The sequence below is a fragment of the Pipistrellus kuhlii genome, unplaced genomic scaffold (genome assembly GCF_014108245.1).
Source record: "Pipistrellus kuhlii isolate mPipKuh1 unplaced genomic scaffold, mPipKuh1.p scaffold_m20_p_9, whole genome shotgun sequence".
In the NCBI taxonomy this organism is placed as follows: Eukaryota; Metazoa; Chordata; class Mammalia; order Chiroptera; family Vespertilionidae; genus Pipistrellus; species Pipistrellus kuhlii.
In genome coordinates, this window is record NW_023425595.1 from 66382301 (window position 1) to 66410097 (window position 27797).

At 41.6% G+C, this 27797-nt stretch overlaps 1 protein-coding gene across 6 annotated transcripts in view; it reads right to left on the reverse strand.

The window, feature by feature from the left end:
- The window catches only part of SIK3 (SIK family kinase 3), a 233161-nt gene that overhangs the window by 95763 nt on the left and 109601 nt on the right, over positions 1-27797 (reverse strand). For all 6 annotated transcript variants that reach the window (XR_006740870.1, XM_036428322.2, XM_036428320.2 and 3 more), the window contains exon 3: positions 18740-18803. Coding sequence is in view for 5 of the 6 variants with exons in the window: in XM_036428322.2 (XP_036284215.1) it covers positions 18740-18803 (64 nt within the window). In the remaining variant the exon portion in view is untranslated. The remainder of the gene's footprint in view (positions 1-18739; positions 18804-27797) is intronic.

Genomic DNA, 27797 nt, shown 5'->3' on the forward strand with positions numbered 1-27797 from the left:
ACATATGTCTCCTTTTCCTCCCCTTGACCTCTCCCCGGCCACTCCCACCCCTCTCCCCCAGTACATGCCCTCACCCTGCTGCTATCTGTGAACATGGATTATGCTCATATGCATGCATACAAGTCCTTTGGTTGATCTCTTACCCCCACTCCACCCTGCCTTCCCTCTGCGGTTGGATGGTCTGTTCAATGCCACTACGTCTCTGGATCTATTTTTGTTCGTCAGCTTATGTTGTTCAATATACTCCACAAATGAGTGACATCGTGTGATATTTATTTTTTTCCGACTGACTTATTTCACTTAGCATAGGGCTCTCCAGGTCCATCCATGCTGGTGCAAATGATAGGAGTTCCTTCTTTAGAGCAGTGTAAGTGTAGTATTCCATTGTGTAAATGTACCACCGGTTTCTAATCCACTCATCTGCTAATGGGCCCTTAAGACTGTTTCCAAATCTTAGCTATGGTGAATTGTGCATATATCCTTTCGATTGGTGTTTCTAGTTTCTTGGGATATATTCCTAGAAGTGGAATTACTGGGTCAAATGGGAGTTCCATTTTTAGTTTTTCTCCACAGTGGCTGCACCAGTCTGCATTCCCACCAGCAGTGTACAAGGGTTCCTTTTTCTCCAAATCTTCACCTGTTGATGACAGCCATTCCGACAGGTGTAAGTACTACCTCGTCGTTTTGATTTGCATCTCTCAGATGTTAAGTGACTTTGAGCATGTTTTCATGTGTCTCTTGGCTTTCTGTATGTCCTCTTTGGAGAAGTATCTATTTAGGTCTTTTGCCCACTTTTTTTCATTGGATTTTTTATCTTCCTTTTGTTAAGATGTATGAGTTCTGAATAAATTTTAGAAATTAAAGCCTTATCGGATATAACAGTGGCAAATACGTTCTCCCATGCAGTGGGCTCTCTTGTTGTTTTGTTGGTTTCTTTTGCTGTGCAGAAGCTTTTTATTTTTATATAGTCCATTTGTTTATTTACTCCTTAGTTTCCGTTGCCCTAGGAGCTGTATCGGTAAAGAGAGATGTCTGATACTTTGCTGTCTATGAATTCTTCCAAGATTTTTATGGTTTTCTGCCTTATCTTTAAGTCCTTTATCCATTTTGAGTTTATTTTTGTGTATGGTATAAGTTTGTGGTATAATTTCATTTTTTTGGCATATATCTTTCCAATTTTCCCAACATCATTTATTGAAGAGAGGGTCTTGACTCCATTATATGTTCTTGCTTCCTTTGTCAAATATGAATTGAGTATAATGGTTTTGGTCAATTTCTGGGTTCTCTGTTCTGTTCCATTGGTCTATATGTCCATTCTTGTGCCAGTACCAGGCAGTTTTGCCAATAGTGACTTTGTAATATAGCTTAATATCTGGTATTGTGATCCCTCCCACTTTGTTCTTCTTTCTCGGGATTGCTGCAACTATTTGGGATCTTCTTTTATTCCATATGAACTTTTTTGGAGAGGTTGTCCTAAATCTGTGAAATAGGCCATTGGTATTTTAATGGTGCTTGTGTTGAATCTATAGATTGCTTTGGGTAGTATGAACATTTTAATAATGTTGATTCTACCAACCCATAAACATGGTATATTTTTCCATTTGTTTATGTCTTCCTCTATCTCTTTTTTCAATGTCCTGTAGTTTTCTGAGTACAGGTCTTTTACCTCCTTAGTTAAGTTTATTTCTAGGTATCTTAATTTTTTTGTTACAGTGGTAAATGGGATTATTTTTTTAGTTTCTCTTTCTGAGTTCATTTCTGGTTGTTAATTTTGTATCCTGCTAACATTATCAAATTCATTATTAAGTCTAGTAGGTTTTTTATAGAGTCTTTAGGGTTTCCTATGTATAATATCATGTCATCTGTGAATAATGACAGTTTTACTTCTTTTCCAATTTGGGTGCATTTTATTCCTTTTTCTCATCTGATCGCTATAACTAATACTTCCAGTACTATGTCAAACAGGAGTGGTGAAAGTGAACATCCCTTTCCTGTTCCTATTCTTGGGGGAAATGGTTTGATTTTGCCCCTTTAGTATGATGTTGGCTGTAGGTTTGCCATATAAAGCTTTTATTATGTTGGGGTATGATCCCTCTATTCCCATTTTGCTGAGAGTTTTTATCAAGAAAGGGTGTTGGATTTTGTCAAAAGCTTTTTCTGCATTGATTGACATGATCATGTGATTTTTTTCTCTCAGTTTGTTTATGTGATGTATAACATATATTGATTTGTAGATATTGATTTGTAGATGTAGATATTCCTTACATCCCCAGAATAAATCCCACTTGGTCATGGTGTATAATCTTTCTAATGTAATGCAAATCTGATTTGCTAGAATTTTATTGAGGATTTTAGCATCTGTGTTCATCAGGGATACTGGCCTGTAATTCTTTTTCTTTGTAGTGTCTTTATCTGGTTTTGGGATTAGGGTAATGCTGGCTTCATAGAAAGCTTGGAAGTGTGCATTCCTCTTGAATTTTTTTAAATAGTCTGAGGAGGGTAGGTTTTAGTTCTTCTTTGAATGGTTGGTAAAACTCCCCTGTGAAGCTATCCGGACCAGGGCTTTTGTTTGCTGGAAGTTTTTTTTTATTACAGCCTATATTTCATGGAAGTTATCAGCCTTTTTCAGGTTTTTTAATTATTCTGATTAAGTTTTGGAAGATTGCCTTTTTCTAGGAATGTGTCCATTTCATCTAGGTTGTCCAGTTTGTTGGAGTTGTTCATAGTGTTTTTTACAATCCTTTGTATGTCTGTGGGGTCGGTTGTTACTTCACCTCTTTCTTTTCTGATTCTGTTCATTTGGATCCTCTCTCTCTGTTTCTCGGTGAGCCTGGCTAGAGGTTCATCAATCTTGTTTATCCTTTCAAAGAACCAGCTCTTGGTTTTACTGATCTTTTGTATTGTTGTTGTTGGTTTTTTGTCTCTATGTCATTTATTTCTGCTCTGATTTTTATTATTTCTTTCCTTCTGCTTACTCTGGGCTTTTCTTCTTGCTCTCTAATTCTTTGTTTTAAGGTTAGATAATTTATTACCACTTTTTATTGTGTTTATTTTTTTTTGGCGGGGGGGAGAAGGGGGTTGTTGTTGTTTTTATTTTTGAGGTAGGCCTGTACAGCTATGAATTTCCCTTTCAAGACCTCTTTCACTGTGTCCCATAGATTTTGGATTGTATTTTCATTGTCATTTGTTTCCAATATGTTTTTTATTTTTTCTTTGATCTCTTTGGTAATCCAGTAATTATTTAATAGCATGCTATTTAGCCTCCAATTGTTTTATTTTTTTCATTGTTTTTATTGTAGTTGATTTCTAATTTTATGCCATTGTGATCTGAGAAGATGCTTGACATGATTTTTATCTTCTTAAATCTGAAGAGAGTTTGCCTGTGGTCTATCTCACATATTAATTTATTTAAATGAAATCCACTAGATGAAAAAGCAGAGATGCTCTTGTTGAACAGGAGGGGGAAATGGGGTTGACTGAATGCATTACTAAGGAAAATAATCTCTTAGCTTTGCTTCATATACCTGCCTCCCACAGAAGGCACTTTAGACAATTCCAAAGAACCCTGAGAACACTTGCAAAGATCTGAGAAACCACCAGCCCATCACTTATTCCTCTAAGAAACTCATTCTAGTTCCTAAATACACCAAGTTATTTCGACGCTTTATAGTCTTCACATGTTTCCCTCTGGAATACTCACTCCCACTCAGCAAGCTTATCATAATTAAAAACTTTGTTCAAACATTTCTTCTTTTTTTAAAAGCATTCTCTACCCCACTCCTTTTTCCAAGAATTGTAAATATTGCTCACCATCTTTATTATATTCCAAGACTGTTGATGTACTTTGTAAAATATAGTGTTCAAAACCAAAGGTAATGTTCTAGGTATGATGTGACTGCCACAAAGTTTAAGACTCCAATGCCTCTCAGCAAATCTGAAACTGAACTTGGAATCAAGCAGCCAATTAGTAACCAAAGCAGTTTTGTGTCTTAATCTAACATTAGGATCAAGTTCCCACGAATAACCTTTACAGCTGTAGCAAAAACTCTCAAGCACCATCACTTAACTAACCTTGCAAAACTCTGGATCAAACCTACCATCTATGTCCTTCATTCTTGCACCTAAACTGCCAAGTACTGCTGACAAATGACTCATAAAATAAGCCACAAGTGAAGTGCAAACAAAATTAAGATCTCCAATTGCTAGCCTATCACTGCTGCCCATCAGTCCTTCAACTTGTCCCCTATCACCAATTTCTTTCATTTCCTTAAGCTGCTACTGCAAGATCTTGTCTCTATTGCAAGCTATTTTCCTACTTCTCAAAATTCAGTATATTAGATAGACAGACTCTCAACTTTAATCTCTCAAACATCAATCTCACATAAATACTTCTGCAAGCGTATTAGTCTTCAACTACATCCCTACCTTCTTCCTTTCTAACTCACCCAAGATGTATCCTCCATTTCGCTATGCACTCTGATGTATCCCTTATTTCCACATTTCCTCTGTACTACTGGCTCTTTTCCCTCAACATAAATTATAGGCTTAAACCAATACATAACAAAAAGACCACACACATTCAACCAATGCCTTTTCTAGTTCTTCCTTCTCATCACAGTGAATTTTCTCAAGAGTCATTTATACCACTGGCCTTCGAAGTAGGATGCTAATTTTTATCTTGAGGGTTCCTGAATCTAAGGATTATAATATTGACCTTTTACTTCAAATTAATACTGATTGTTTCTGGTAAAATATAATAACTTTATTCCAACATAACTCCATTTCCTCAACCTTCCTTTACGAACTTAAGTTACATCAATATATGTTAGAAATCCAGAAATAAAGTGCTATATTTACTTTAAGCCATTTTATGTATTTTAAATAAATTAAGAGATGAAAAGGAAAATATATATATATACTTATACTTTCATTTCCTACACATTCAACTTTTCTGATTTTCTTCATTTCCTCCAGTGGATGTGATTTACCATTTGGTGTAATTTATGTTCAGCCTCACACAAATGGTGTTTGATTCCTTTAGAATGTCTTCTATACAGCAGGTCTGGTTATAAGAAATTCTCTCGGTCTTTGGTTATCTTGGAATGTCTTTATTTTGCCTTCATTTTGAATGACAGTTTTGCTAGATACAGAATTTATGATGGTTTACAGTTATTTTCAGTGTCTTCTTGGCCTCCATTTTTATTTTTTATTTTTTTTTTCAGATAAAAACCTAGCTGTAAGTCATAGTTACCTTTATAATGAGTAAGTTTTCTCTTGCTCCTTTCAAAATTTTCTCATGGTCTTTGTCTTTCAGCAAATGACAATGATGTGTCCAGATGTGAACCTCTTTGTGTTTATTCTACTTTAGATTTGTTAGCTTCTTAAAAATGTAAAGGTTTCATGATATTTTGCAAGTTCTTTGTCCTTTCTTCGAGTTTTTTTGTTTTGTTTTTGTTTTTTGTCCGTTTTCTTTCTCCTCTCCTTCTGGAATTCCCATTACAAATATGCTAGTATTTCTGATATTGTCCTACTGGTCTCTGAGGCTCTGATGTTCTTCCTCCCCATTAAATTCTCTACTCTTTTAATTGGATCACTTTTATTATTGACATTTCTTCAAGTTTGCTAGTTCTTTCTTTGGCTATCTCAAATTTGCTAGTGAGCTCATCTAATGATTTTTTTTCTTCATTTTATTTATTCTACTTTTCAACTTTAGAATTTTTCACTTTGTTCTTTTTTATAGTTTCCATTTCACTACTGAATAAGCTTATTTGAACAAGCTTACATTAACTCCCATGAAGATTTTGCTAAAAACAACATCTAGACTCACTCATGAGAAAGTTTCTATTGATAACTTTTCTTCCTGAGTATGGATCACGTTTCCAGGTTTTTTCCTTTAACAACCTGTAGGGTTTTTGTTTTTGTTTTGTTTTTTTATAAAATTCGGTATTATAGATAATATGTTAAAAACAATTCTATATTATGATTCCACCTTCCCACCCAGGACTGTTGTTGTTCTTCTTCTTCTCTGTTTTGTTTTGGTTTGTAGTGACCTCTTGGAAATAATTTGAGAGTCTGTCTCCCTGTAGTATGTAGCCATTGATTTCTCTGTTAATTTTTTTTTTAATTCTTATTTTTCTTTTTTAGCCTGATTTCTTTAAGGTCATCCCTATGTCTACATCAGTTAGTGGTCAAGCCATTAGCTGGTGCCCTCTGCTGATAAGTCTGATGGTGGGTTGAGGAATGCATTCAAAGTTCACAAGTTTCAAAGTCTGCCTCAGAGTCTCCTCTTTGCTTGGTTCTCTCAGGACTTCCTAATTGATGCCAGTACCCAAGGAAGGCAGAGATGAATAGAGAACTTATATTATTCTGTAGTAGTTCTCTTATTAACAGGATCTCACTACAAAGTTTCTGGCTAGTCAACCACTCTGTTGCTTGTCGCTACCAAGACCACCACTTCCAGTTATCAAGGCTAACAATCTCCCACATTCATTTCCTTACAAACTTGCTATCAAACTGATTTGCATGACTGGGCATTGGGTCTTCCCTTCCAAAGCACATCTGCTACCTCTAGCAACAAAGCTGCTGGTTTAAGACTAGCCAACATTAATTACATTATGATTCCCCTTGGGAAGACAAGGGGAAGGGAATAGGAGCTCCAGCAAGAAGGCCAAAGACTCCCACTGTTCTTATCACAGTCAAAAGATTTTCATAAATTTGCCCTGACTAGTGTGGCTCAGTTGTCAGAGCATATGGCTAGGTACCAGAGGATCATATGTTTGATTCCTGGTCAAGGGTTCATACCTCAGTTGTAGCTTCGATCCTGGCCCAGTCATGCAGAAGGCAACCAACTGATGTGTCTCTCTCACATCAATGTTCCTCTCGCTCTCTCTTTCTGTCTCTCTCCCCCACCCCCTTCTTCCCTCCGCCCTTCCACTCTCTCTAAAAATTAATGGGAAAAATATCCTTGAATGAGGATTAGTCAAAAAAATTTTTCATGCATTAAAGCTTCCCAATTTGATGTTTGCCACTGGTTCATTTTCCAAGCTCTAAATGATCATTTTTTACAATTTTGCCCAGTTCAATATTTGCTCTTTAGGAGAAGATTTGTCAACTGATTTCCTCTGTTATTATCAGAAGTCCTGTCACTTCTATTTATCTTATTTTCAATGAATACATATGTATGTACTTTAGAACACAGTTGTTATATTATAGTTAGATAACATTTATTTATATAAATGTATTTGGATAAGTTGGAGTAAGCTATTTAAAATGTACTGTTAATATTTTACATGATAAAGTTTAGAAAACACTGGTAACATCTGTTTCCTCAATATGCACTCACACCTCAGCCACTGCATATGACTACATGTGACTATTTTTGTTAAGATAGTCCCTTGAAGAGCACTGAGAACAGCTGTGTTACAAAGACGGTGGCTCCCTTTCAGTCCTTATTATATTTGACTTTTCCAGAGCATTTATCCCTGCTCCATTTTGAAATTCCTATTTTCCTTTATCACAATCTTTATCAACAGCAATTTTTTCATATACTTCATGGCCTCACTTTCAATTTAATTACTTATATTACTAAGGGTTTCATCTTTAAACCTATTGTCCACATTATCCCATTTTGATGACTACATCTGCTGATGGAAACAGAATGCTAGGCTCTATCTTATTCCTAATATGGGGATTAATAGAATCAGTTACTTAATGGATTTTTACCAAACGGGTGCCTCAAACTTAATTATGTTAAAAACAACACAGTTTTTAACCCTGGTATTCTCTATCTCAGTAAATGACACTGCCACTCACACCAATAACAGGGTCAGAGATCTAAAAATCATCTTGATACCCTCTTACTCATTTTCTCCTTTAACTAGTCCTATAACTTTCAAAAAGTTTAGCAAACCACTGATATACTTAATTACCTAAAATTTTAGGAAAATTGGCCAATTCTTTTCCATAAACAATGAAATAAAAAGCCTTGAGGGGAGAAGCTGGAGTCTTCATTATATAAGAAGAGAAAATGCAAATTTCTAACTATTAGTTCTGTAATCAAGCCATTGTCTGTGCTTCCATCTCACAGTAGTAACAACTCTTTCAAGAACATCTGTCTCACCCTCTTTCATTTTGTTGTTGTTGTTGTTAATCCTCACTCAAGGATATTTTCCATTGATATTTAGAGAGTGGGAGAGAGGGAGAGACAGAGAGAAACATTGATTGGTTGCCTCCTGAACACACCCTGACGAGGGCCAGGGATCAAGCCTGCAACTAATATGTGCCCTTGACCAGAATTGAACAGTCTACAGGTAGATGCTCTATTCACTGAGCCAAACTGGCTAGGGCTCACCATCTCTTTCAGTGGGGGTTTATTAATAGGAGGATAAAAATATTTCTGTTTAAGATTAGTTGGTCCGAAGGTTGTGGGTTATTGTTAAGCCGATTAAGATTGTTTCAATGCTATGTCCATGATCTAAATTTCCAAAACAGAAATTTGGCTCATATTTATATCAAAAGTCCTCCCAGAAACACTAAATTGAGTCCTTTTATATGGAAGAATAGAATAATGAACAGAAAAAAATATGTACTCTGGAGCTGGATAGTCCTTGGGTTAAATTTCAGCTCTGTCACTGATTAATTAGACAACCTTAGCCAGATTATTTAGCCTTCTTGAACCTCAGTTTCTTTGTCTGTAAAATGATAATGAAAATATCTACAATACAAGATTACTGTGAAGTTCAAATGAAATAGATGAAGGTACCACCTTATTTCAATATCTCATCATTTTCTTGGGCTGGAGAACAAACAACACAATATACAGCTGATGTCTTATAGAGCTGTACACCTGAAACCTAGATAATTTTATTAACCAATGACACTCCAATAAGCTCAATAAATTTTTAAAAAGAGTCTGGAAGAAAAAATATAAATCTCATCATTGTCAATTTTACTAGACAGTTTCTTAACTGGTCTTGGTATGTTTTATAACAATTCTTCCTCATACAGCAATCCTATCTTATAAAGAGGGAATATGCTAATTGACCCTCGTATAGTTGCAAAAATGGAGGCACCCATAGCCAATAATGAGGGAATATGCTAATTGACTGCCACGTCCTCAAAGACGGCAGTGCCCATAGCCACAAGGGGTGGCAGGTGCATGGCTGCTCCTTGAGCCTGCCTCTGGAGTCCCCCAGTCCTGTCAGACTACCAGCCACTCAAGGCCGGCCCAAGGTGCAGGCAAGCCTCAGATGGCAGCTGCCCAGCTGCCCAGGGCCACCCAAGGCTCAGGTAACTAGTGCAGGCTAAAGCTTGCACTTCCAGCAGTGGCAGCAACAAAGGTGTGATGGGGGCATTGCCTTACCCTGATTGCCGAGTCACCTTCCGCTCCTGGACTATGAGAGGGGGCAGGCCAGGCTGAGGGACCCCCCCGCTCCAGTGCATGAATTTTCACACACCAGGCCTCTAGTACTTAAGATAAAATCCAATTCTTTTACACAGTTGGTTCACTCATTTATTCATTCATTCATTCAACTAACAGTTACTCATCATTTCCCTCAGTTAATATTTGAACCCACAGTATAAACTGGAGAATAAGAAGAAAAATAGGGACACAATGGGGAGCAAAAGCAAACATGATTCCTAAACTTGCTGAATTTGTTGTCTGATGGCAGAGAGAACCCATTAAATAATCCTATATAATCAAGAGCTAATATGCAAATGGTCGTCATGCCCTCACACATTAACGGCTCAGACACTCAACACTGGGTGAGAGGAATGGGGACCATCCGACCAGCCAGTCTGTGGTCTGGGAGAGGAACAAACCACCCGCCCCACAGTTCTAGGTGCAAGCAGCTGCACCTGCACCTACAGCCCAGGAGAGGGACAAGCCACCTGCCCCATGGTCCTGGGTGCCAGTGGGGACTGTGGCCTGGGAAAGGGACAAGCTGCCCAGCCCAATGGCCTGGGTGCCAGCAGCTGGGGCTGCAGCCCGAGAGAGGAACAAGCCACCCATCCCATGGTTCTGGGTGCCAGTGGCTGCGCCTGTGCCTGTGGCCCGGGAGAGGGACAGCTGCCAGCCCGCAGTCCAGGGCACCTGCGGCTGCAGCCCAGGAACAAAGCCTCCTGACCATGGTCCCCTGAGGCTGTAGCCAGCCAGAGGAAGGGAAAACCTGGTCTCAGGTGCCTGCAACCAGCCGGAGGAGGGAATCCTGGTCCCAGGTGCAGGGTGAGGCAGAGACAGTTAGAGGCAATCAGGAGAGAAGGAGAGCACTTAGGGGTGATCAGGCAGGCAGGGAGAGTTGGTTAGGAGCAATCAGGCAGGCAGGCAGGTGAGTGGCTAGGAGCCAGTGGTCCCAGGTTGTGATAGACCGTCGGATATCCCCCAAAAAGTCTCAAATTGAAGAGGGTGCAGGCCAGGCTGAGGGCTTCCCCTGTTCACGAATTTCACGCCCCGGGCCTCTAGTCCTATATAATAAAAGCCTAATATGCTAAGTGTCCGACCATTTGACCAGTTGCAGTAACACACACTGACCACCAGGGGGCAGATGCTCCAACTGGTAGATTAGCTTGCTCCTAAGGTCCAGCCGATCAGGACTGGGCAAGACGGACTGGATATACACCCTGGATCCCTCCCGCAGTCCCTCCCTGGCCCCAATCATGCACCGGTGGAATCTCTTGGCCTGGCCTGCACCCTCTCACCATCTGGGACTCTTCAGGAGATATCGGAGAGCCAGTTTTGACTCTGCAGGCCAGGCTGAGGGACAGCACCAATGCACAAATCTGCACCAGGCCTCTAATTACAAAAATAAATGTAAAACCACAATGATGTTAGTACTATTAAGAAAGGATATAGTGCAAAGGATATAGTGAGTTGGCCAAGTCAGAAAACTCACACAAAGCTCTTTACTACTGAGCCTCATTTCTGGCCATTTCCTCACATACAGCCTATATTTAAACTATACTAAATAAACAACTCAAGAAAATGAAATATACCATACTCTCTCTCATCTTCCAATCTTGTGAAAATGCCACAACATTTCAGAAATACCGTGCTGCCCCCTACTTAATTCCAGCAAATATTCCTCGATTACTTCCTTAAATCCTTCACCACACTGCCAATTCCTCCCTCTGGTAACTTACTTTCCCCTTGTAAATGATACTGAGATGATGCCAGAATCCTGTCCTCATCTGTATTACTTTCGTAGGGCTGCCCAAACAAATGGCCAAGTATAATTGGTATAAAAACAAGTATAATTTACTTACTCACAGTCTGAAAGCAAGAACTCAAGAATCAAGGCACAGGCAGGGCCCCGCTCTATCTGGAGATCTAGGTGAGAATCTTGCCCAAGCCTCTTCCAGCTTCTGGTATCTGTCAGTTTTCCTGGACTTGTAGTGGCATCATTCTGATACTTTCTTTCCCAAGACTGTCTTGTGTGTACTCAGACCTTGGCATGTCAGGAAAATATTCTAATCAACTGAGCTACCCAGCCAGTGTTCAGCAGGCACTATTATGGGAGCTCTCTTGTAGGTAACTAACTGCTTTTTTTCCTCTCACTGCCTTTAAGAGTTTCTCTTTGTCTTTGCCTCTTGGCACTTTAATTATGTTGTCTTGGAGCAAGCCTCTTTGCATTCATCTTGTTGGGGACTCTCCATGCTTCCTGGACTTGTAAGTCTATTTCCTTCACCAGGTTAGGGAAGACTTCTGTCATTTTCTCAAAGAGCTTTTCAATTGCCAACTCTCTTTTTTCTGCCTCAGGCACCACCATGATGAAAATGTTGGTAGGTTTGAAGTTGTCCCAGAGACTCCTTACATTATCCTCATTTTAAAATTTTTTTTCTTAATTGATGTTTTAATTGGATGCTTTTTGCTTCTTTATACTCCAAATCGCTGATTTGATTGTTGGCTTCTCTATGCCCCTGTAAATTATTCTTCATTTCCTTAGTGTATCCTTCATTTCAACTGGTCCTTTTGTATACTATTCTTACTAAGTTCCATGAGCTTTGTGTCTGGTAAAAAGATTGCTTGTCTATTTTTTTTTTTTCTTGCATTAGATCTATTCTTTCAATTGGGACATGTTTCTTTGCTTCTCATTATGGCAGCTTCTCTAAGTTTGTTTCTATGTATTAGATAGAACTGCTATGTCTCCCAGGCAAAGGCCCTTTAAGAGGAACTGCCTGGAGAACCAGCTGTCTCCATCTCATTCAGCTACAATCCTTGCTGGTCTTTAGAGCGAAAAGTTAGGGGGCTTCTCTTCCTGGCCCTGGAACATCAGGACAGGGAACTTGATATGGAAGTGGAATGCCTCACTCTTCAGGCGAGAACTCTGCATGTAAGATATACCTCCAAATTTTTATCTGCCACAGTGGGTGTAGGACCAGCATGTTCCACATCTCTGACCCCTACCAGCCTCAATGTGACTTCTTCTTTCATTATTTACTTGTAGGACTTCCATTCATCCAGATTTCAGGCAGTTCAGACTGATGATTGTTCTGCAGACTGTTGTTATTTTTTAAAATATTTTTTATTGATTTCAGAGAAGGAGATATAAACATCAATGACAAGAGATAATCATCAATCAGCTGCCTCCTGCATGCCTCACACTGGGGATCAAGCCCACAACCAACTCAGGCATGTCCCTTGACCAGGAATCAAACCACAACCCACATTCTTGGGTTGATGCTCAACCACTGAGCCACACCAGCTAGGTTAGTTGTAGTTTTGATGTGATTGTGGGAGAAGGTAAGTACTACACTTACTTATACAGCTATCTTGACCAGAAATCTGCATTTCAATTTCTTTTTTTTTTTTTTAAACCTCACCCGAAGAAATTTTTCCATTGAGTTTTAGAGAAAGTGAAAAAAAGAGGGAAAGACAGAGAGAAACATCAATGTGAGAGAAACATATTGATTGGTTGCCTCCTGCCTTGACCAGGGCCCTGGCTGGGAAGGAGCCTGCAACTGAGATATGTGCCCTCGAACAGAATGGAACCAGGAACCTTAGGTTCACAGGCCAATGTTCTAATCATGACCCACATTCTTGGGTTGACATAGGATTTTGGTTAATAGGTTTTATTTGGGGGGGGGGAGGATGGGGAGAGAGACTAGGAGCTCTTTACAAGTTTATCCTATTGCCTTCTGGCCTTTGTTGTTTCTGCTGAAAAATATGCTGTTAGTCTTAATGGGTGACACATCTTTTAAGTGACACATCATTTTTCTCTTGATGCTTTCAATACTTTCTCCTTGTTTCTTACTTTCACTATTCATACCATGATGTTTCTGTTCATGGATCTCTTGGTGATTAATCCTACTTGGATTTTGTTGAGCTTCCTAAGCATGATTATTGTTTATCAATAAATCTGTGAAGTTTTTCTGCTACCTCTCTCTCATTTATCTGAGTCTCTGTTCATTGTTCTTAATTTACTTTCTCTTTGATCTTCAATTTTAATAATGTCTATCAATATTTCTACAAATTCACTTCTTTTGCTTCTTTCAGTTCAAATCTATAGTTAAGCCTCTTTAATTAATATTTTTATTACTTTACTTTTCAATTCTAATTTCCATTTTAGAGATTCCAAGATGGCAGGAGATTAAATGAAAGGTACACTGACATTCTTCCAGGACAAACTGGAATTACAACTAAAATATAAAAAATCATCCTGAATAACCAACTTAAGACCAGCTGGAAAGAACCCTTATAAACAAGGAAATAAAGAGGAGCACACATCGAGAAGGGTAGGAAGTGCAGAGGTGCGAGAGAGCTAGCCAGGCTCCCGTCGGCAGCAGCCGAAGTTCCAGAGAGATATCTCAGCTGGAGGAGTTTGCCATGAGAAGGCTGGGGTCTAAATCCCAAGCTGGGCTACCCAAACCAGAGCACCAGAACTGTGAAAGGTGCTCACCTAACATCTGGCTGTGAAAAGCAGCAAGGTTTCTGTCCACCAGGACAGGTGGCTGGAAATACAGGCATCCTCTTAAAAGGCCAACGCTCAAAATTTCATGTGCAGCATTCATCCTGAGCAGAGGGCAGACAGGGTGGACTAGAGCTGTGTGAGGAGAATTGGGGGATTGATGGCTCTAGGGATAGAGCTCAGAGGACAGCAGCCTGGATCCCAGTGCTAAGTTATTTCCCCATACTGCAGAGGACATCTTTCCCATCCAGGCAGCTTTAGCTAGGGCGGGGGAGGGGGCGCGCGCACAAATGTCCCACCCATTAGAAAACTTCTAGCACCACCCTGTAGAGTTTACTCCCTGCTGTGGTCTACAGCCTGTGGCTCAAGAGACTGAGAATAACAATCAGTCTGCTGGCAGAGATGCTTTGAGTCTTTGCCTGATCTGCTTCTGGACTGGAGGCTAGGAAAAGCAGGCCTTGATCCTTTCCAAAGGCACCCAGCCCCAGCAGGGGAAGCCACAAGGTATGGAGCACTGATAGCTCCAAACAGGGTACTCAGGGCCAGACAGAAAGAGTGTCTGACATTGGCCTACACAAGAGACACTCCAAAATACTGGGAGTTGTAATAGGTCTACCTAATACAAAGAAACAAACCCAAACAGGCAGCCAAACTGGGGAGGCAAGAAAACAAATCCAAAATGAAAGAGTAAGAGAATTCTCCTGAAGAAGAGTTAAATGAAATGGAGATAAGCAACTTACCAGCTGTAGAGTTCAGAGTAATGATTATAAGGATGTTCAACACCATGAATAAAGATATAAAAGCTATGAAATACCAGTCAGAAATGAAGAATTATAGCAGAGATTTTTTTTAAATACACTGAAAAGAATATAAAGCAGATTAGAGAAAGGCAAGAATCAGATCAGCAAATGAGAAGACCGGGTAGGAAAAAAAAAAATTTTAATCAGAGAACCAAAAAGAAAAAAGAAAAAAAAAAAAAAAAAAAAAAAAAGGACACTTTAAGGGAGTGTGGGACACCATAAAATGTAACAAACATTCAAAGGAGTGCCAGAAGGAGAAGAAAGTAAGGGATTGAATAAATAATGGCAGTGAACTTCCCTAACCTGGTGAAAGAAAAAGGCACACAAGTTCAGAAAGCACAGTCCCAGCAAAAAGAACCCAAAGAGGCCCTTGCCAAGACACATCATAATTAAAAAGCCATAAATTAAAGACAAAGAAAATTGTAAAAGCAGCAAGAGTAAAGCAATTACCTACAAAGGACCTCCCATAAGGCTGTCAGCTGATTTTTCATCTGAAATGCTACTGGCAAGAAGGGAATGGAATGAAATATTCAAGTTAATAAAAAGCAAAGATCTGAAACCAAAACTACTCTATCCAGCAAGGCTATCATTTAAAATAGATGGTAAGCTCAACAGATGTGGCTCAGTGGTTGAGCAATGACCTATGAAGTCATGGTTCGATTCCTGGTCAGGGCACATGACCAGGTTGTGGGCTCAGGCCCTGGTGGGGGCATGCAAGAGATGGCTGACCAGTGATTCTCTCTCATCACTGATGTTTATAGCTCTCTCTTCCTCTCCTTTCCTGTCTGAAATCAACTTAAAAATATATATTTAAAAAATAGATAGTAAAATAAAAATCTTCCCAGATAAAAAAAAACACAAAAAACTAAAGGAGTTTATCACCACAAACTAGCATTGCAAGAAATGTTAATATGACTGCTGTAATAAGAAGAAATAGAGAAACGTAGGCATAAAGAATAAAAATGGCAATAAATAATTCCTATCAATAATAACCTTAAATGTAAATAATTAAATGTCTAATCAAAAGACACAGGGTAGCTGAATGAGTCATTTCCACTTGATTTTTAAAAAATAATTTCTATCTCTTCATTAATATTCTCTATTTTATATGGCAGTCATCATAACATCATTTACTCCTTTAATTGTGAGATTCTTTGTTTCTGTGAACATGTCAGAATGGCTACTTTAAAGACTTTCTCTGATAAATCTGACATCTGGTCTCTCTTAAAGGCAGTTTCTGTGACATGCCTTTTGTCTAGTGCATGAGTCACACTTCCATGTTTGTGTAAAAGCCTGGAAGTTTTTCTTGTTATTTCAGATAATACATTGTAGCACCTCTGGGTACTGGCACACCTCTAACCTTCTGGGCATGTTATTGCTATAGCTTGTTTGTTTAGTGACTGGTTGAGTGTTTTAGTGGAGTTTATTCCCACATACATAGTGTTCATCTTATGATGCTGTCCCTCAGGAAGGCATAGCTTTGGTGTATCCAGTCACCTTCAGAGCACTGGATCACCATGATTTGGATAGGGCTCTCTTCCTGTCTTTCCTTGACTACACCCAACTGTTCAACGTCAATAATTGCTGGCTGGGTGCTCTACTGTTTTCAACAAGGCTCTGGAACGTAAACTGTTCTACAAACAATCCACTCAAATGCAGGTGCCTTTGAAGCAATCGTTTCTGAAATCAGTGTTTGATTTGTGTTTTGACATCAGTAAGGCTCTATGCTTCTCTGATTCTCTCCTGCAAACTAGCAGGCCTACAGTGTAGCCTGCCTCTTGAAAATGCTCTGAAATGCCTTTTACCACAATCTCCAATCTTCTTGTGAGGATCTTCAAGCTTGAGCTTCATTCTTTGTAACAAAATGACTTCCTTGAAGAAATTAGGAGCTGTTTTACAATCTGTTTCTCCTTCTGGCAAATTCTGAGCCCAGGCCTGAAGCTAGGTGTGGGGACAGTGATAAAGTCCTCTCTGAGTGACACTCACTGAAAGAGCTCAGAGCTCTATAGAGGAAGAAGGGATGCAGCCTGAGATCTTCTCAGCTTGCCTCTATTAGGATAGAACCACTGATTTACAACTTGAGACAAGAGTAATCTGGGCCTCAGTATTCTTAGCACATCACACCCAAACTCCATAAGTAAGGGCTGGGTGGGAAAAGGGAGTCCCCACACTTCAGTTGCATTCACCCAGGATTTATTAGCAGCAGCAACAGGTAGCTAACTGGGGGAAGATGAGAGATGCTGATATCCTAGTCCTCTAGGAAGAAAGCTGTTAGTCTTAAATTGGAGGAGTGGGAGTGGTGGATTATATTCTAACTAGAGTATCCTTCAGTGGCATCTCTATCTTGCTGAGTTGTCTTGGCCACGTGGCTCAATCAGTTGGGGCACTGTCTTGTACCTAAAAGGATGCATATTAATTAATGCATAACTAGTAAGTCAGGGCACATAAGAGAGGGCAACCGATCAATGTTTCTCTCTCCTCTGTCTCTCTCAAGTCAAATTAAAAAAAAAAAAAAAAAATATATATATATATATATATATATATATATATATATATATATATATATATATAATATATCTTCATATGAAGATTAAAATACCCAGACTCACTCATTGCTTGCCCAATTTTTATAGATGTTCTTGAATAGTTTCTTCATTTGCTGCTCATCCTTATGACCATTTCTAGAGACTTCAAATGGCTGGGTCTTCCACTTTTTTTTAAGAAAAGATTTTCACTGGGGAGCAGGTCAGCAGAGCTCCTCCTGTTATCCCGCTAGAAGTCAACCTCCCATTTGTTCTTCAACATGGAGGTGAAGCAAGCAGAGTGCTAGGGCTCTACATATGCCGTCTCATTTTACCTTCACAACTGTGAATCAGGTATTACAGATCTTACTTTTGTAGAAAATGATACTGAGTCCCAGAATCATTTAGTAATTTGCTCAAAGTAAAACAGCAAAAGGTGGCAGTGATCTGATTCAGAAGTGGGTCTAACTACCTCCGCAGCTCATGTACTTGAATAAGCCCATCTTCCATCTGTTATACAGATACATTTAAAAATCAGAATTCATGAGACAGTTATTTCCCTGTTGCAGTCACAATGTTTTCTTTGGGTAATACATCATCTGAGTATTTTACAATAACATTATGAGAAGTACTATTCTGTTTCCTCATGGCTTGAGCTACATTCCCACAAAGAATCTGTGTGACCAGGGGACTGTTACTTTTTCTGTACTTTTAAAATATGTTTTCCTAAAGAGCAAAGTAGATCTGAATTGTACTGTGTTTGGTTAAATTTGATAAACCTAAATTATTTAAGAAGAGCTTTACTCTGTAGTTACTTGCCAAATGAAAATAATTATGCATAAAAAGATATCAATCCAGATTTGAACATTTAGTCTTCAGTTTTATTGGCTCCATTAATTACTGTTACAAAAAAAACTTGTGTCTGTTTTCACCGCCTTGAAAAGTCAGATTTCCTGGTAACAAATTCTCCTGCTTAATTCTGTTGTTGTGCTAAGTGTGAGAGGAAGAAAATAGCTACTGAAGACAGAGCCTCCAAAATTACAAGAATCATGAAGGGAACTGTTGAACAAATGGTAAGGTGTATAGTTACATGTCCTATTTCTTAAAAGTTAGAAGAATACATTAGGGTGAGATTGTTTGCTCCAAGTGCCTCTTTCTCACACAACAGAGGCCCACACATGTGGGGGTTCTGTCACTCTTGGTAACCCCATTAGCCCGTGGCAATAGGAAAGGTCCTGGGTCACATGCTCAGAGGAATGTTTGTTCTTGGAGATCTTTAATCTCAGCTGTCAATATCTGACTGAAATAAATGTGTTTGCTAAGGAAATGAAGGTGGTGAAGAGACTTAAATAGGTGAATCAAAAATCATTAAAATTACTTGGTTGATTAGAAATGACAGCACTCAGGGTGAGCATCCAGTGACAGCTGCTCAACTGACCAAGGCATGGAGCAGCTATTTTAGTTCTGACAGTGTGCTCAATGGCTGTTTAAAGAATGCAATAAATGTACTTACCAAATATTTCCCCTCCACTAGCATATTCTGTCACCAGATATATCATCCGTTCTGTCTCCATAACCTGATGCAAAGGTAGGAAAGTAACAGACAGTGACACAAATGACAGGCTGACATCACAGCAAGAGAAACTAATGACTCCTCTTTTGTCATTTGAATATTAATAACCATTACTGCTTAAAGAAAACTAAAACATTGGTGGGAGTGGACACATATAAATGCTAAGAAGAAAGGGGTAAAATAGGTATTCCTCCAAGTTCTGAAAATCAGAAAATGTTTACTGCTTGGGAGACAGTTTTGTTGTTCCGAGAGGCCTCTGTAATCTCTTATATGCCACAAAACTGAGAAGCAAAGAAGCTTCTGAACCCAAAACTTCAAATGTAACATTGATCATTTGAAGCTCAAAATGTTCCCCCCAAAATCTAACTAAAACAAAACAAAAGCCTTAGGAAAAACAATGGGAATCACTCACAAACGGCACAGAAATCACATATGGCTATTTTTTTAAAAATAGAAATGACAACTTGCCTTCCCACTGCCCATTTATCAATAATGTAAGTATCCACCACTTCAAGTAGCATAAGCTACTCATTTGTATTTTGTCTTGGTCTCTATTTTGCTAATATCTATTTATATATAGCTTTTTTAAAAATAAAATTTTTAATCCTTACCTGAGGATATGTTTTTATTGATTTTAGAAAGAGGAAAAAGAGAAAGAGAAACATCAATCGGTTACCTCCAGAATGCACCCCGACCTGGGATGAAGCCTGCCACCTTTTGGGTATGGGACTACCTCCAATCATCTGAAAGAGCCAGGCTATATATAGCTTTTACATATTTATATATATTTGATATATTTATAAGTATAATATAATGAATAATTATTGTATATATTTTGCTAATATTTGTTACTTTTTAAATTGTAGTGTATTGTTAGTCTTTTCTCCTTTTTACCTTTTTCATTAAATATTTTTAAAGCAAGATAGGAATAGATACTCTTATTATAAACATTTTAAATACCTAGTATATAAACAAAGACCAAAGGCTTTCCTCTTTCCAAAACCCCGCATTTCATTCCCCAGAGGAAACCCGGTAAATAGCTTATTCCATTTCATTCTAGAGAAGTGCTGTCCAATAGAAATATAATATGAGCACTACATGATTTAACTCTTCTAGTAACCACATTGAAGTGCTCATATTAAAAGGTAAAATTAATTCTAATATATTTTATTTACCCCAATATGTCCAAAATCAATTTTAATAGTTTTTAAACTGCAAACTGCTTTAGTTTTAACATTCACATTAATTTTTAAAATTTTAAAAATTCAGTTCAACATTTGTTCTAGCCACATTTTAACATTCAATAGCCACAAGGGCATTCTAGACTTTCACAACACTTAACAGGCAATAATCTTGTTAAACTATATCCCAGTTACTTTATCTTTGACACCTTTACACATTAATACCATATAATGTATTATGCATCATATTACAACTAGAGGCTCGATACATGAAATTTGTGCAAGTGTAGGCCTTCCATCCCCCGGCTGCCGGCACCCACTTCCCTCTGGCGCCTGGGACCCAGGTTTTCCTACAGCACTGGGGACCTGCACTTCCCTCATAGCCCCAACTTTGTCCGGAAGAATGTCTGGTCTAATTAGCATTTTATGCTTTTATTATTATAGACCAGAGGCCCGATGCATGAAAATTCATGCACTGGAGCAGGGGTTGGGGGATCCCTCAGCCCAGCCTACCCCCTCTCACAGTCCAGGAGCCCTCAGGGGCGGGAGGGCATCTGGTGATCAGGGGAAGGCAACACCCCCATCACACACCTCTGCTGCTGCCACTGCCGGGAACACAAGCCTAGGCCAGCCCTGGTTACCTGCATCTCGGGCCGGCCCTGGGTGGCCGGGCAGCAGCCATCCAAGGCTTGCCTGCACCTCCGGCCGGCCCTGGGCACCTGGGAAGCCGCCATATGAGGCTTGCCTGTGCCTCAGCAGGTCCTGCTTGCCTGACCCTCAGTCAGTGAGGGGGTGCAGGGGGACCAAAGGCCCCCAATGGGGCTGAGGTGACTCCAGCGGCAGGTGCATGGAGCAGCTGGCCCCATCTGAAGAATGGAGGATACTCTCAACAACATGAGTTATAACTTCCAATTTGTTGGGCACCACAGTCAGGCTTCAGCTTTGGGGGAGGGAGGAAGACAGGAATGAGCAGCTTGTTGGAGGAGCATGGGTGAGCTGTCAGTCAGTGGGGAGTGCAGGAGGACCTGAGTCCCCCAGCCGGGCTGAGGGGACTCCGGTGGCAGGCGTGCAGGGCAGCCAGCTCCACCCCTGCTGTGGGTTCCGCTATCATGTGATGGCATGAAAGTCAATTTGCATATTACCCCTTTATTATATAGGATTATTATAGAGTAGAGGTCTAGTACACGAAATTCAGCCTCAGCCTGGCTTGCACCCTCTCCCAATCTGGGACACATTGGGGGATGTCCAACTGTTAAACCAGCAGTCGGACATCCCGCTCACAATCTGGGACCTTTGCCTCCTAACCGTTCACCTGCTTGCCTAATCACCCCTAACCACTAGCCTGCCTGCCTAATGCCCATAAATGCTCACCTGCCTTCCTGCCTAATCGCCCCTAACTACTCACCTGCCTGCCTGATCACCCCTCACTGCCTCTACCGCTGCAGCTTCATCTGAAGGATGTCCAGAATGTCAGTCAGCTGTCTGGTCTAATTAGCGTATTATGTTTTTATTATTATAGATTATTATAGACTAGAGACCTAGTGCACAAATTCGTGCATGGGTGGGGTCCGACTGGCCCAGCCCCAATCAAGGTGGATCAGGGCTGGACGTGTCAGGTGAAGATGGCGGGAGGTTGACCAGTTGGCCTGCTTGGATCAGGGACCAATCAGGGCCCCCCCATCAGGGTCAAGCCAGCTAGGGGAAGGGACAGCTGGCGATTGGCCAGCAGGCCATGCCCTTGATTGGGGTTCAGGGATTGACTGGGTTTAGGGGGCTGACTGGAAGTGGGGCCGGCCATGGGCAGTGGACCAGCCACTCCCGCACTCAACTGGGGTGGGTGGGGAGTGCCGATTGGGGGCCAGAGGCCTGGGGGTGGGGCCATGGGTGGTTGGCCAGTGGCCCTGCCCCTAATCAGGGTGTGGGAGCTGATCTGGGGTGGGGCCGGGCAGAGGGAGGGGCTACAGGAGGTTAGTTGGACAGCTCCACCCCCTATTTGGGTAGGAGGTGTGATCAGGGATGGGGCAGACAGGGAGAGGAGCTGCAAGCTTATCATGGTGGGGCAGGCTGATGGGGGCATGGCTGGCAGGGGGCAGGGTTAAGGCACAGGCATTTGGCTTGCAGGCCCAGCTCTTGATCAGGATAGGAGAGTCTGATCAGGGGCAAGTTGGCAGAGGGGAGGTGCTGTAAAGTTGGCAGCTAACCCCAAACCCTGATCAGGCTGGTTCACCAGCCACAGTGGGTGGTTGTTAGGTCATTATGGCCCAGAGCTGCTCCATGCACTTCCTGATGACAGATCATTTGGTTGTTTTGATCATGACGCCTCCTAGCCTTTTATTATTATAACTAGAGGCCCGGTGCACAAAATTCGTGCACAGGGGGCAGTGTTCCTCCGCCCAGCCTGCACCCTCTCCAATTTGGGACCCCCTGAGGGATGTCCGACTGCCCGTTTAGGCCCGATCCAGGCAGTTGGACATCCCTCTCACAATATAGGACTGCTGGATCCCAACTGCTTGCTTGCCTGCCTTCCTGATTGCCCCTAATAGCTTCTGCTTGCCAGCCTGGTCATCCCCTAACCACTCCCTTGCCAGCCTGATTGATGCCTAACTGCCCCCCTGCCAGTCTGTTTGCCTCTTACTGCCCTCCCCTGCAGGCCTGATCACCCCTAACTGCCCTCCCCTGAAGGTCTAGTCCCCCAACAACTGCTCTCGCCGCCTGCAGGCCTGAGTCCCTCCCAACTGCCCTTCCCTGCAGGCCTGGTTGCCCCCAACTGCCCTCCCCTGCTGGCTTGATTGCCCCCAATTGCCCTCCTTTGCAGGCCTGGTCCCTCCCAACTGCCCTCCCCTACTGGCCATCTTGTGTCCACATGGGGGCAGGATCTTTGACCACATGGGATAGCCATCATGTGTGCTGGAGTGATGATCAATCTGCATTATTACTCTTTTATTAGATAGGATAGAGGCCTGGTGCATGGGTGGGGGTTGGCTGGTTTTGCCCTGAAGGATGTCCCGTATCAGGGTGGGGGTTCTTTGGGATGTAGGGCAGCCTGGGGAAGGGGCCTGTGGTGGTTTGCAGGCTGGCCACGCACCCCTGGAGACCCAAGCAGAGGGCCTGGTACCTGGGGTTTATTTATCTTCTACAATTGAAACTTTGTAGCCTGGAGCTGAGCCAAGCCTTCTGCTTGCTCCATAGTGGCAGCCATTTCTATTGGGATTTCTGTATCTTCTATAATTAAAACTTTGTAGCCTTAAGCAGAGTCCTGGGCTGGCCAGGATTTGCAGAAAGCTTGACTTCCTCAATTGCCAGGAGCAACTCTAGCTTCCTGCTCTTTCCAGCTGTGGCTGCCCCCATTTCTGTTTGGATTTATCTATCTTCTATCATTGAAACTTTGTAGCCTTGAGTAGAGGGCTAGGCCGGCAAGGGCAGGTGGAAAGTTTGGCTTCCTCCGTTGTCGGGGAAACCCAACCCTTCCTCCTGCTCTCTGTGGACATAGCCATCTTGGTTGAGTTTATTTGCATATTTGCTCCTGATTGGCTGGTGGGCATGGCTTGTGGTTTTAGTGGAGTGGTGGCTAATTTGCATATTACTCTTTTATTAGATAGGAGGATAGATTTACTTCTTTTTTTTTTATTGATTTTTCACAGAGAGGAAGAGAGAGGGATAGAGAGTTAGAAACATCGATGAGAGAGAATCACCGATCAGCTGCCTCTTGCACACGCCCCACTGGGGATGTGCCCGCAACCAAGGTACATGCCCTTGACAGGAATCGAACCTGGGACCTTTCAGTCCGCAGACCGACGCTCTATCCACTGAGCCAAACCGGTTTCGGCTAGATTTACTTCTTTATCAATGGTTTCATGGTACTCCTTGTATAAGTTCACATTAATTTAATTTCTCAACTAATAACTGTGTCATTCTTTTTCCTCCTTAATTTTTAAGAACTCTATGTAGCTCTGGCTCAGTTGGTTGGAGTGTCATCCTATGCACCAAAAGGTTGCTGGTTTGATTCCCAGTCAGGGAACATATATAGGTTGTGATCCCTGGTGGGGGCATGCATAGGAGGCAGCCAATCCATGTTTCTCTCTTCTCTTTCTCTCTTCTTTCTTTTTTCTCTCTCTCTCTTCCCCTTCCCATCTCTCTAAAATCCAGGAACCATATCCTTGGATGAAGATTTTAAGAAATTAAAAAGCTATATATTGGTGATATTAGCCCAATGCTTGCAAGCCTCTGTATGTTAATTTATATAACAAAAAATAAGTGCTCTAAATATATGCAGGCCTTTAGAAAAATAATAAAAGAAAAAAATAAATGTCATATGTATATGTATCTCTTTTACCTTCAGGTCTTTCACTGACTGCAAATGTTCGTTTATTATTCAACTTTTCAAGGTTCACCTGTATTTGGCTAACTCTATAAACCTGAGGAGACTAAAGCTTTGACAAATGACCTGAAAACTGCCTGGACACAGAATGAAGACAAGTTGGCAGCCATTCTGGCAGCTCAGAATCTTTCATTAACAGTATAAGCTACCAGAAAGAAAAATTAAAGATTAAAAGAGAGCCCTGTGCAAAGCCAAAAAGCTGAAAAGTATGGCAATTCTTGCAGGTTAATGAAACTGTGGGTAAGAAAGGTAATTTGCAGAATTCAATTATAAGGTTAATACCTATAAGTTAATTTCTTGAAAAAGGTCAGCCTAAGAAGCCCTATAATCATTTAAAGATGATTTTTAAAAAGTGAAGTCAAGATCCTTAGCTGGTTTGGCTCAGTAGATAGAGTATCAGCCTGCAGACTGCAGGGTCCGGGTTCGATTCCAGCCAAGGGCATGTACCTCAGTTGCAGGCTCGATCCCCAGCCCTGGTGGGAGTGGGGGTGAGAGGCAACCAATCAATGGGTCTCTCTCACATCAATGTTTCTCTATCTCTCGCCCTCCATCCCACTCTCTCTAAGAAAAGAAATCAATGGGGAAAAAATAACCTCAGGTGACAATTAATTAAAAAACAAAGTGAGCCCTAACCAGTTTGGCTCAGTGGATAGAGCATGGGCCTGCGGACTCAAGGGTCCCAGGTTCGATTCCAGTCAAGGGCATGTACCTTGGTTTCAGGCACATCCCCAGTAGGAAGTGTGCAGGAGGCAGCTGATTGATATTTTTCTCTCATCGATGTTTCTAACTCTCTCTCTCTCCCTTCCTTTCTGTAAAAAAATCAATAAAAATATATTTAAAAATAAACAAAAAATAACAAAGTGAGGGCAGGAAGTTTACTTAGCCTATCAGACAGGAAGGAAGCAAAGGTTAGACACCCCTTGGTTTGCCGATACAGCTCTTCAGGCAACACTAGAAACCTTTCACGGTTTGCTTCTGGGGCACAATGTAGGCATAATTCAACATAATTTAGTCTGATAAATTCCAGCAAGTCTGCTCTGTGAGCTAGTTCATTTCATTATGTGAGTACCTGAAGCCAGAGAAGAGCTCTAAGCTGTAGCCTTAACCACACATACCAACATCATGACATGATTTCTTCTGGGCCAATAAACATCTACTGCAGACCAACAGCAGCAAGTGCACCGAGTGGGGGCACGACCTGCAGAACCAGGTGATGGCTGCTCTAGAGAAGGCACTGAGCAGGACGGCTCTAAGCAGAGGCACAGCGTGTGGCTGCCAACACAAAGCAACTTGAGAAGCACCCAGAACCTCACCTCTTCCAAAATACCACTTCCACCAGCCTGCTACAGCAAGATCCTCCTCTCCTATGTGCCTTGAGATTCCCACAATTACAATCATTTTTATGATGGCATGGAATACTCGTGTTTCTTGGGAAGGCAAGAAAACTAAATTAGAAGTCTCTTCCATTACACTGTCTCAATCTCTTGGTTATCAAAATAATCAAATGCTAGCCCTGGCCAATTTGGCTCAGTGGATAGAATGTTGGCCTGCGGATTGAAGAGCTCCAGGTTCAATTCTGGTCAAGGGCACATGCCTGGGTTGCAGGCTTGATCCCCAGTATGGGGTGTGCAGGAAGCAACTAATCAATGATTCTCTCTCATCATTAATGTTTCTATCTCTCTCTCCCTCTCTGAAAAATTAAAAATAAAAACACTTTAAAAAAAAAAGTAAATAATCAAATGCTACATTGGAAAAGTAAAAACTAAGTCAGGTCTCTACTAGAATAGAAAAGAGGTAGTTTCTGACTGATACTAGAAACCATACTTGCCCTAACCAGTTTGGCTCATTGGATAGAGAGTCATCCTGTGGACTGAAGGGCCCCAGGTTCGATTCCGGTCAAGGGCATGTACCTTGGTTGTGGGCACATCCCCAGTAGGGGGTGTGCAGGAGGCAGCTAATCAATGTTTCTTCTCATTGGTGATTCTAACTCTCTATTTCTCTCCCTTCCTCTCTGCAAAAAAATCAATAATATATATATTTTTAAAGGTCATACTTAAAATATCTTTGCCATCATAATTCATAACATTATCACAGAAATTAGTATTCAAATAATGTTACAAAAAATAATGCTGCCCTAGCCAGTTTGGCTCAGTGGATAGAGCATCAGTCTGCAGACTGAAGGGTCCCAAGTTTGATTTTGATCAAGGGCATGTACCTTGGCAGGTTCCTTCCCAGCCCCAACTATAGTGCAGGAGGCAACCAATCGATGTTTCTCTCAGATCGATATTTTTCTCTGTCTTTCCCTCTCTCTTCCACTCTAAAAAAAATCAATGGAAAAAATCCTTGGATAAGGATTAAATAATCTTATATAATAAAGAGGTAATATGCAGATTGACCATCACTCCAACACACAAGACGGTCGCCCCCATGTGCACACAAGATGGCCACCACAAGATGGCCTACAGGGGAGGGCAGTTGTGGGCGATCAGGCCCTTAGGGAAGGGCAATTGGGAGGGACTAGGCCTGAAAGGAAGAGCAGTTGGGAGCAATCAGGCCTGCAGGGGAGGGCAGTTATGGGTGACTGAGCCTGCAGGGGAGGGAAGTTTGGGGGTGACCAGGCATGCAGGGGAGAGCAGTTGGGAATTACCAGGCCTGCAAAGGAAGGTAGTTGGGGGAGGGAGGGAACTAGGCCAGCAGGAGAGGGCAATTAGGGGCAATTAGGCCAGCAGGGGAGGGCAGTTAGAGTCAACCAGGCTGACAAGGGAAGGAAGTTAGGGGTGACCGGGCCAGTAGGGAAGGGCATTTGAGGGGCAACCAGGCTTGCAGAGGAGGGCAGTTGGGGGTGACCAGACCTGCAGGGGAGGGAAGTTGGGGGTGACCAGGCCTGGAGGGGAGGACAGTTAGGAGCAATCAGGCTGGCAGGGGAGCAGTTAGGCATCAATCAGGCTGGCAGGGGAGCGGTTGTGAGTAATCAGGCTGACAGGTGAGGAGTTGGGAGGCCAGCAGTCCTGGATTGTGAGAGGGATGGCTGACTGCCCATTTAGGCCCCTTCCCATCAGGATCAGGCCTAAACGGGCAGTTGGACATCCCCCGAGGAGTCCCAGATTAGAGAGGGTGCAGACTGGGCTAAGGGACACACACCCCCTCCCCATGCACAAATTTCATACACTGGGCCTCTAGTAATAATAATAATAATAATCTTATATTCATCTCTCAAAGCTTTCTGTTTCTTTTGAGAATCCCTTCATCTTCCGAATAGTATTTTTGTGTAATTTTCACTAAGAAGGCACCCGAGTTTTAAAGAACAATTTGTCTGGGTGGGATGGCCTTAGTAGTAAATAGCCAGAGGACACCTGAGTACTGAGCAGGGGGAAAACAGTAGGATGAACACACTAACACAGAACAAAAAAGCTACAGATGTCCAGCCTCTTTTCCTCAG